The sequence below is a fragment of the Pundamilia nyererei genome, unplaced genomic scaffold (assembly GCF_000239375.1).
Source record: "Pundamilia nyererei isolate P.nyererei 1_Seehausen unplaced genomic scaffold, PunNye1.0 scaffold00225, whole genome shotgun sequence".
Classification (NCBI taxonomy): domain Eukaryota; kingdom Metazoa; phylum Chordata; class Actinopteri; order Cichliformes; family Cichlidae; genus Pundamilia; species Pundamilia nyererei.
This window is the reverse complement of record NW_005187626.1, coordinates 969,455-980,840: the sequence shown is the minus strand read 5'-3', so window position 1 is coordinate 980,840 and position 11,386 is coordinate 969,455. Positions and strand designations below refer to the sequence as shown.

General features: G+C 41.0%; 2 protein-coding genes across 2 annotated transcripts in view; both read left to right on the top strand.

Moving 5' to 3' along the window:
* Positions 1 to 5,511, top strand: part of LOC102192652 (equilibrative nucleoside transporter 1-like) — a 17,932-nt gene extending 12,421 nt beyond the window's left edge. Inside the window, exons 8-9 of the mRNA XM_005748646.1 lie at positions 1,018 to 1,217; positions 4,674 to 5,511. Of these exons, the coding sequence (XP_005748703.1) occupies positions 1,018 to 1,217; positions 4,674 to 4,785 (312 nt within the window). The 3' untranslated portion in view covers positions 4,786 to 5,511. The remainder of the gene's footprint in view (positions 1 to 1,017; positions 1,218 to 4,673) is intronic.
* A 222-nt stretch (positions 5,512 to 5,733) lies between these two features.
* LOC102192353 (signal-induced proliferation-associated 1-like protein 2) lies at positions 5,734 to 11,068 on the top strand. Its single transcript, XM_005748645.1, has 2 exons — positions 5,734 to 5,936; positions 9,772 to 11,068. The coding sequence occupies exon 2, from the start codon at positions 9,947 to 9,949 to the stop codon at positions 11,066 to 11,068; it is 1,122 nt and encodes a 373-aa protein (XP_005748702.1). The 5' UTR covers positions 5,734 to 5,936; positions 9,772 to 9,946.
* Positions 11,069 to 11,386: the final 318 nt, after the last annotated feature.

The following is an 11,386-nucleotide window of genomic DNA, read 5'->3' as shown; positions in this document are numbered from 1 at the left end:
CTGCAGTGATCCGTTCCGCGATGTTTTCCAACTGTCGCTCAACGGTGTCATTTTGAGCAGGCCTTTCTCTGATGTTTCCCCTCATACGCTCAATGGTGTTGTTTTGAGCCTTCACAGCAGCTGTAAGCGTCTCCAAGGTGTTGACCATATTACGTTCGTTGTGAGAGGTCGTGCTTCGTCCCGTCGCTTCGAATCCAGCGGCAGCCTTGTGGGGGTTTGAACAGCCGGTTCCGCTCTCTTATTTCTCTGATAAACCAGGGCTAAGCCAACGCCGATCAGCATGAACCCTGTTACCATGGTTCCGAATAGGTAGATATCTTCAGCGTCCTCGATCGACAGTCCCGCCAGGCACACGGTCCTCCAGTTCTGCCACCCGTCCATCGTGTAACCGGCAGGGAAAGTCCCTCCAGGGCACTCAGGCTCTCCCGAGCCCTGACTTCTCGTTGAGAAAAGGGTGTCAATAGCACTCAGAGACCAGTTGAGTAACAGAATAGTTTGAGCCTAAACAGTTAAAAGTCAAAGCTTTAACAGAATCAGTAAAATAGCTATTAAATCTTGTTTCCACTGTACTTGATTCTTTAATCAGATTTGCTCACATATATAACATGTGATGATCAGTTACATTGGAATTCCTTATTAAGATCTTTATATGATGCTACATTTCTTTAGTGTTTCCTTTGCTAATAACATCAGTTACCACATTATTTCTCAGTGTAATAAACAAACACCTGTCATGTTGTGCTTGTTACATGTTTCCCTGACCTCAGAACAGTCTCTGCCCATATTTACATAGTTGGTCCTTTGTTAACCCGTTGAAACTCAAAGTCATGTGTTACCATTTTCAAGTCTTCCCTTTTTACTTTATGATTCCAGTCTATATTCAAATAATGTCATTATTGGTACCAGTCTTTAATGAGAGTATTCAGTTTATCATAAAGCACTTTGTTGTAGATGGTGCTCTATATATTCCAGTTAAACTGAAAGACATGTGAGCTGATAGTATTCTTTTTTTTCCAGCCAGGAAAAGACAGTGTGATACTTCCTGCATCCATCGGGTGTCGCCTGGTCTTCATCCCTCTCTTCATGCTGTGCAACGTTCACCCTCGTGCCCACCTGCCAGTCGTTTTCCATCACGACTGCTTCTTTATCCTCTTCATGATCCTCTTTGCCTTCAGTAACGGGTACCTGGCAAGCCTCTGCATGTGTTATGGTCCAAGGTAAGAAACCTGCACGCAGCAAACACCCCATCATGTTAATGTTAGCCTTGATTTTCTCTGTGGAGCTCATTTTAAGTATTAAGTATATTACAGTTGAGTCCAACACAGCTTCCTGTGCACCCACTAGCAGCAAGAGTGGTCCAGTGCTTTATGACCATAATATCCTATTAGAGCGATTAGAGCACGCTGTAGGTATTACAGGTACTGCACTGCAGTGGTTTGTATCATATCTATCTAATAGACTCCAGTTTGTGCATGTAAATGGAGAGTCCTCTTCACACACTGAGGTTAATTATGGAGTTCCACAGGGTTCAGTGCTAGGACCAATTCTGTTTACATTATCCTCCTAAGACCCGAACTCATTAATGGCATGCATTCTTAATTTCTCTTTGCTATTTGGGCTGATTGCAACCTGATGAATATAAAAACAAAGAATTATCTTTTTACCTGATGTAGTTTCTGAGCAGAGGATATCAGGCCCTTGTAGAGCAAAATCTAGTATTTTGATCTAGACAACTCAAAATGGGATTTCCAAATATGTAGACGCCAGGTCCTCGGTGGTTAAACATGCTTCCCTTAGGCAGTATGATCAGAAGACATAGCATAGCATACATTAACAGTTCATGCATTTATGGAGTGTTTATAACAAGGTGCAAATTACTGGATACGTTCAGAAACAGGAAGGTCAGACTACACCTACAACAGAGCCCACACAGCTTTGAAGCAGATTTTTGGCCAGATGAAACAAAGATGGAGGGGCAACAGAATGATGAGAGAAGCATTAAAAGCTTTCCAGAGAACTGTTTTCATCTCAGCAGTCACTTATTATTCAGCACCTCCCAGAACAGCGTTGTTCTCCGTACTTCATACACGTATACATGTGTATATGTGCCTGCTGCAGAGTGTAAATGCTCCTTTGTCCTCTCTCAGAATTTATTATTGGAGCTTCTAAAACAATTTTATAAAGTTCACATGTTCACAGAGATTATCCGAATCTGAACACCTGCTGGTCTTGTAAGGTTCCTTTGCCATCCTTCATCCATTACAGACTATAAATGGTACATTTTACTCCCTGGCTATTCAAAAAAAGTTTTCCCCTCCACACTGTATCCTCGTAAAATGTCGCATAATCAACAACAGCTGATTTTAAAGTTAACTGCAGTACAGAGTGCCTGCCTGCACCTTTGTTTCTCTTCAAAACCAAAATCTGAACCAAAAAGGTTCCTAAATTAATCTTTTTACTGCCTATTGATATTTTTATAGTAAACTTAAGTTATATTTCAACATTTATAGTCTAACAAACTTCTTTTTTAAGTTATAATTAAAATAATATAAAATAATACTAAGTATATTTTTAGTAATGCAAGACTAAAATTTCACAGGCATTTAATATTTATTTCATATTTCAAGCAGCACGGTCTCTTTGGCACAGTCCCCGCCTCTTGTCCTGTGGTAGCTGGGATAAGCCCCGCCCCTAGATTTGTGGGAATCTTAAGAATAATATAGATTATTCATTTCTATTTGTATTTTTTTCTGTAATTTTACCAGTTAGGGTTATATAAGATACACCATCTGGGAAATTACCTTCTGCCCATTTACCAATACAGATGTTGTATGCTCATAAAGAAATAACATTTCAGACTGTTTTTGTAATTTTATTGATATTTCAAACAACAAGAGTGTTCTTGTATTTAAAAATGTAATTTAAATGACTTTTTTTCCCATTATTGAACAGACACTGAAATTAAAAACAGTGTTAAAATCAATCTTTAAATGTAAAATTATGTTAATTTTTCTAATTATTTTATGGTTTCTGAAAACGGGGCCTTTGTCTAAAACTAGCTGTGATGTAAAACATACAGACTTAAAAGTTGAAAGCGTTGTTGGTCCACTCAGGATTAGGGAGGAGGTGCCGTGAGTAGTGACGTGGAGAATACAAGCAATAGAAATGATATTCCTCCGAAGGTGTCTGGGCTCAGCCTCAGAGATGGGGTGAGAGCTGCACCTCCATAAGGAGAGTCAGCTGAGGAGTCCCTATGGGAGGAGACGCCGAGGCAGACCTCAGACACGCTGAAGAGACAGTACCTCTCAGCTGGTTTGGAAACATCTCGGATTCAATTCAGTTTATCTATACAGCGCCAAATCACACAGTCGCCTCAAGGTGCTTTACATTGTAAGGTAGACCCGACAATAAAAGATACAGAGAAAAACCCAACAATCATATGAGCCCCTATGAGCAGCACTTTGGCAACAGTGGGAAGGAAAAACTCCCTTTTAACAGGAAGAAACCTCCGGCAGAACCAGGCTCAGGGAGGGGCGGGGCCATCTGCTGTGATTGGTTGGGGTGAGAGAAGGAAGACAGGATAAAGACATGCTGTGGATGCAGAGAGGTCGATTAACACATAGTGAGTGAAGAAGAAACACCCAGTGCATCATGGGAATCCCCTGGCAGCCTACGTCTATTGCAGCATCACTAAGGGAGGATTCAGGGTCACCTGGTCCAGCCCTAACTATATGCTTTAGCAAAAAGGAAAGTTTGAATCTTAAAAGTAGAGATAGTGTCTGTCTCCTGAATCCAAACTGGAAGCTGGTTCCACAGAAGAGGGGCCTGAAAACTGAAGGCTCTGCCTCCCATTCTACTTTTAAATACTCTAGGAACAACAAGTAGGCCTGCAGAGCGAGAGCGAAGTGCTCTAATAGGGTGATATGGTACTACAAGGTCATTAACTTTGGTGGCTGTGGCTCAGGAGGTAGAGCAGGTCACCTACTGAGGTTGGTGGTTTGATCCCTGGCTCCTCCAGTCTGCATGCCAAGTGTCCTTGGGCAAGATACTAACCCCAAGTTGCCTTCAGATGCATCCATCGGAGTGTGAATGTGTGTAAATGTCGTTAGAAAAGCACTCAGTTTAGAGTCAGTGCTTGTGAGAATGGGTGTGATTGAGTGAATGTGGTATGTTGTATACAGTGCTTTGAGTACTATGGGAGAGTAGAAAAGTGCTATATAAGAATCAGTCCATTTACCATTAAGATAAGATGGGCCTGATTATTTAAGACCTTGTATGTGAGGAGCAGGATTTTGGATTCTGGATTTAACTGGAAGCCAAAACAGGAGAAATCTGCTCTCTCTTTCTAGTCCCTGTCAGGACTCTTGCTGCAGCATTTTCCTGTCTTGCACAGTATTTCAGTCTTGCTCCCCACTTTGTGACCTTTAACACATTTTATGACTGAAAAGTGGCCTCTTTAATATACTAGCCTACATAAAAAATAGAAACAGAAAATAGGCACTAAGAATATATATTTTACCTTAACAATTTTGGATTAACTGAAGGCTTTTCAGGGAGTTTTTAGGACTTCCTGATAATAATGAATTACAGTACTCCAATATATAATATAATGTAATATAATATAATATAATATAATATAATATAATATGTCACTATATTCTGGTTTTTAACAGGAACGTTCTTCCTCATGAAGCAGAAACAGCTGGAGCCATCATGGCGTTCTTCCTCTCTCTGGGTTTGGCGTTAGGAGCTGCTCTCTCCTTTCTCATTAGAATACTGGTTTAACTGGAAATGTTGTCTTTCTCTTGGACTAACTGTGAAACTATCAGTGAACTCTTTTGTGCAGTTCTGGTCTGAGTGGCAGAAAAGCTTCAGTCAGACTGAAACTCCACAGCTCTTCAACTTTGTCTTAATTATTTTCTGTTTTGTCCTGATGGAGGTGCTGCAGGATTACTTTCAGTATTTATTTCTTAAACATGAATCTGTACAATGAATATTCTTTGTATGTATTCATTAGAGACATTAAAAAAAGTTTAACAGGTTAAAAGATCTTTGATATTCACATTGATCATCTTCATAGAGTTCTCAGAGCGTCACCATCTGTGATTTCCAGAGAAATTATTTGACTAAACTCCAGATTTAAGAGTTTTATTGAAAGAAATGTGGTGACTTGATTAGAATTAAAGTTTAAAGGGTTCACATCCTGACATACATTATGAGAAATGACTTGAGTTACACGTTTGGTAAGCAATGAAATGACATTGAAGTAATACTACTAATATTACAATAATAAAAGTTAAGCAGTATAAACTGCACAGTAATAATTTGACAGTATTAAATTGAAGCACTGAGTTAGTGAAGTTATTGATGAAGTCTGATCTTCATCTCTGTTCATCTCATGTTAATATTTGTCAAGAGATATTGTAATATCAATATTGTAATGAGAAAAAAACTGTGTATTTAACGTGGATCCAAATAAATTAAAACTGCAGTGTGTGACGTTTTTATCAAATCGTCTTCATGCATGCTCGATCATCCAGGTTAGGAATCCCCAAAAGGTTTACAACCTTTGAAAGCCGACCGCAGAACGAACAGTGGGCTATTTCACTTTATTTATTTTCAGCTCAATGAAAGACAGACAAGTGAAGAAAATTCCCACGTTTATTAACGTCCTCTGAAGGCATCAGCCGGGCTGTAAAGAATCCGAGCATCACTTAAACGCATCGCCAGCCTGGCTGAGCTGAAGCGTCCGACCAGACACAGCTGAGAGTTTAACGAGACCGAACCAAGACCAGGACCCGCACAAGAGGTCCGTGTCGTCCGTGTCAGTGTGACTGGACCGGGAAACAAACCGGAACCGACTGACACGTCGACGTCCGGGTGTGATCCGAGAGTCAGAACCCTGGAAGAGCCCTGGATCCTCGGTCCTCGAGAAGGTAAAATTTCCCTCTCCGAAACGAAGTATTGCTGAGCAGTGAGGTAACGAAGTACTGCTGAGCACTGTAACGAAGTACTGCTGAGCAGTGAGGTAACGAAGTACTGCTGAGCAGTGAAGTGATTTATAAAGTACAGAAGTAGAGAAGTTGAAAATAAGAACAAGAGGTATAAAAATAAATTAACTAGTATTTTGAGGTCATGTAAAATTGAGAAATTATTAAATATGAATAAAAATAAGAGTAAAGGGATTTGGAAAACATGAAATATTGTTATTAAAATAGTTCTAGGCAGTTACATTATCCTTCATATTTGACTAATAATGATGAGCGATGTGGTTAATGAGTTCAACAAATTCTTTGTAAGTGTTGGGCCAGACTTGGCTGACAGAACACAAGAAACTGTGCAGAGAAAGAAACTAAGCTCATTGAATAATCCTCAACTAGGGCTGGGCCATATCAAACGTTCACGGTAACACCGGTGTAATGTTAGGCAATGGTTAGAAAATGAAATATGGCGATTGAATATGGGTAAAAATTTTAAATAACTTTAATGCACATAAAAAACAGCTGCTTGTTTAAGTGAAAATACATTGATGGGTTTTTTGCACTAATAAAGTTGTGGAGTGGTAAAGTATTTTGTCTCGCGTCAGTTATATCGTTATCGCACATTTTCAAATATATATTGTGATAAATATTTCTGGCCATATTCCCCCGGCCTAATCCTCAGTCAGTGTTTTTAACGGTGGTGGAAAAAAAGGAAATCATGTTGTTGGGAAATCACAAACTGAAAACTCTACAGACTTTGATAACATTGATATGGAAATTGTTAAGAAAGCTATCGATGCTCCAAACCCTTAACATACATTTGCAATTTGCCTCTACAAACTGGTGCGTTCCCAACACAAATGAAAACTGCTAAAGTAATACCACTGTTTAAAAATGGAGATTGACACCAATTCACATTACAGGCCTGTTTCTCTACTCTCACAATTCTCACAAATACTGGAAAAAGTTTTCATTAATAGACTTGACAAATTAATAGATAAACATAAAATAATAATGGAAAGTCAGTATGGTTTCAGACCAAATAGATCAACATCCATGGCATTAATGGAACTAACTGAACATATCACTAATAAAACAGATCAAAGACAATGCACAGTCTGAGTTTTCATTGACCTACAAGAAGCTTTTGACACAATCAATCATGAAATATTACCTTATAAACTGGAGCACTACAGCATTAGAGGAGTGGGTCAGGAGTTATTTGAGAGACAGGCAACAATTTGTGAAGCTTGGTGAATATCAGAGTGCCTGGACATTGTTTGTGGAGTTCCACAGGGGTCAGCATTGGGTCCAGCTTTGGACCCAATGCTGACCCCTGTTTTTATATATCATTGATGCACAGGATAAATAAGCTTTTATTTATCCTGTGCATCAATGATATATAAAAACATCTGATATATTACAGTTTATTTTATTTGCAGATGATTCAAAGATTTTTTGTGCTGGAGATAATTCACATCAGCTTTTGGAACACAAAACTGAAAACAAGGTTTGACAGAAACAAGTTTTCACTAAATTTGAATAAAACTACATTTATGTTATTTGGAAATTGTAAAAAAAAGATGCTGGAGCAGAATTGCTGATAAATAATGTTGAAGTAGTAAGTTTCTGATACAATGTTTCTGGGTGTGGTAACAGATAACAGAATTCAATTCTGTTATGTTCAGTTTTTCAGCGTCACTCTGAGACAGGATATTTCTAATTTTAGAGATGTTGCGCAAATGGAAGAAAGCAGTCTTACATATTTGTTTAATATGTGCATTGAAGGACATGTCCTGGTCAATGTGCTGGAAACCTCACACAAAGCATATACATGTCACAGGCGTGTTGCAGACAGTTGCAAACTTGATGATGAGCAGGACAGGCTTCTTGAAATCTGTGTCTTTGTCCTTAATTTGAAGATAAGATCACCCCCCACCCTCCCCACCTCACTCCACCCTCCGCCAACAGGAAGCAGATTCCTCAGAGACCTCTTTGCCCTATGAACAGGAAGTGATGTAATCCAGTAATCAGCTGAGATGACTGGGTCAGGAGACAGGAAGAGGCAATCACGCCGATGTTATCAACTCCTCAGACTCACTTTTCATGACCCAACTACGGCATTTCTGTCATCTGTAGATGGCTGACCGTTGACAACAGTTTCCCACAATGCACCACAGTCTGCTGCTCTTTATGACTGCAGCTTCTTCAACATCATTTCCCTTGAACGAAGATCCGCCTTTACAGATGTTCTCAGACAGAAACATCTGTAAAGATCCCACTTGGCCTCAGGAATTAGTACACTACTTTTCCTGCATTTAAACACATGATCGTCTCTCCTGTACTCTTGCTGGCTGCTTTGTTTCATAGTCTTATTTTTTACAGGCAAATAAAGCCATGTCAATAAAAGGAGTTTCCTGAATGAATCTGAAACTTCAGCTGGGTGGTGGTGTCTGTGGAACTACAGCATTCACCTCCTGATTGCACTGATGATGATTCAGGGAGGGACCAGGGCACTGGCTGTGCCGTCCTGAGGGGTTCTGATGATTGTAGTCAGGAAACTAAGATTAAAGAAACACTTAAAAGCACCAAAATAGATCATCTAACCTTTCAATACAAAGCACCCTGAGACTTCTGTTGTCATGTGACATATCAATTGTACTATATATCTATTGTATATACTATATTATTTTATCTTATTCTATTCTATTAGGGTTTTTTTTTTTGGGGGGGGGGGGTTACTGCTCTAACTTGTATTTTAAGAAAAGATACGATAACCTTTATTAGTCCCACATGTGGGAAATTTGTTGTGTCACAGCAGAAAGTGGACAGTGCAAAGTTACAGTAGCAAAAATTAAGAAAAGCAATGAAATAGGATATGATAATAAGAATAAGATACTATATGACATGATTTCCCACGTGTGGGACTAATAAAGGTTTATCTCATCTTTATCTTATAAACTTACAGCTGAACTGAATTCAGTTACAGTCAAACAGGATCACTTTTTAATATATTTCATGTTATGTTTTATTCTTCAGGTAAAACTTCCTAACACCAGGGTAGATGGATACTTGATCCCAAACTGACCAAAGTGAAAACAGCAGTTTGTATGACTGTCTGCAAAGCGTTTACTCTGCCGATGTGATCACACAGTGTTGGGACGTTTCACAGAACTCCACATCTGTTTGCATGTGCTCAAACATACAGGCATGCAGCATTGTTCTGTGTTTATTTTTCCAATGTCTGCTTTTAGCTTTATGTCAGAAATGTAATGTTCAAGGTTATGACCTGACGTCAGACCGGCTCCAAACACAGTACAGCGTATACAGTATGCAGTACACACAGAGCAGTGTATGCAGTTGAGAGTACATTTGTCCACATACAGATATCTGAAGCCTTCAGCTGTTACTGCTGAACATGACGGAGACAGCTGCTGGAAATACCACACACACACACACACTGCCTTCTCATGGTAACGTGGTGGACTTCAGGTGTGTTTTGTTGCTTCTCGCATTAATAAAGTAATAACTGGGTTATAACATCTAGTTCACGTCTGGGCACAGGTTTGTCCTGTGGCTCTTCCCCATACCAGAGCTGGTCCGTCTGCCACGTTTGTGTTTTAAATTCTCAGGCATGACGCTTCATGTTTTTCAGCCGAACAGATGCGTCACACCTACAGGCGAATGAGCAGCTGGGATTGACTAGCGCATGTTCACACCTGTACTTGTAGCACAGGTAAACAGGTGATTCACCTCAACAGGAGTGCATGACAACCTTTTCTTATTTCAGATCGCTGTGGATGGTGAGTCCAGGATGTACTTCCTGTCTCTGATCCTAATCAGACTGTGGACCTATTAGATCTCACAGGAGTCATGAACTTCGGGTCTGAGTCCTGGCAGTGGTTCAGGGTCCTTCTGGACTAGACTAACAGCAGTGTTTCTTAGACTTTCCAAGGATCGGGACTATGGGACCTCCGGTCGTTCAGGGAGCTCCTGTTGTACCAAAGATGGGGGTCAGGGCCCGAATGTCCGACTTGTCTCAGAGGAGGGATGCTCAGGAGGGTCTGAACTTGAGCTTTCTGAGTCAACCTCCCCATTCCAACAAGAGCCTGGACCCCCAGCCCAGGTCAGAGACTACATTCCCAGTTCGCCCGAGTCCTTCCACTAGCAGGAGTTTGGCAAGGATGAAGAGAAGCAACAGTGAGGTGACGATCAGTGATGTCGGAGCTGAAGACATGGACCCTGCTGCCATCAACCCAAACACAGATGCAAGTCTGAGGCGAAAGTGCTGCAGCACTTCGACACTGGACCGCCAAAGTTTGTCACGATCCACTGAGACTCCTTCCTGGAGGCTGGAGCAGCAGGTGCCCAGCGCACCACCTCCGTTCCCAGAACCTGCACAGCTTCATGCTGCACTGTCGCCCAGTCTGCAGACTGCCGCTCGCATTGCTCATGGGGATGTCATCTATGTACCCAACTATGTGAACGCTTCGGTTTATGTGTCGCATGTTCAGAAAACAAAGCCGGAGACATCGATCCTCAGCAGACTAAGGAATCAGAGGACAAACAGGGACACAAGACCCAGCGCAATCTCTTACAAATGCTTTTCTCATTATGATAGTCAGAGTGTCCTCTTCAACTTCAGCAGCGGCTTCGTCCCCCAAGCAGACCTCCAGCACAGAAGGAACGTCTCCACCTCTGGATGTTATGTGTTTGATGCTTTAAGCCCTGATGAACATGACAAAAACAACTTTCTGGTGAGCAGCTGTCCGTTCTTTCATAATGAGATTGGAGGGGAGATGGAAAGGAGGCTGGGCCTGACTCGGGCCAACACCTCCACCTCCGGTGCTGCAGCAGACACATCCTTCAGCGATCCGCCGCTCAGCACCCGCCGCACCAACGCGAGCATCTCAGTGTTGGAGTTTAGTGGAGGAACTCGGGCGTTCGACCAACATCTGATGAATAATCACGACATTGAACACATTGACCTGGGAGCCAGATACTACCTGAAATACTTCTACAACCAAGGTAAGGTCCAGTCGAGGGCCAGACTTCACCACGATGCAGAAGCTGGATGCTCTTGCTAAAAGTAAAGCAAGGACGCTTTTTAAAATAGTGCCACCAGTTTAATCTAGTTCCAACAAAAGATATTTATAACAGGAAGAGTTTGTAAAAGATCTCAGTATCCAAAGAGTTAAAAAATAAACAGTTCAATAACTTCCAACAGAAACATTCTGCCATAAGGATAGGCGACACGATCAACATGTGACTGTGTGCTAAAAACAAACCCTGAAGTGCAATAATATTTCTGACTGTAAATGAAAAGAAATGAACTGAATATGAAGATCTGAAGATCTAACACACAGGTGTCGAACTCCAGGCCTCGAGGGCCGGTGTCCTGCAGG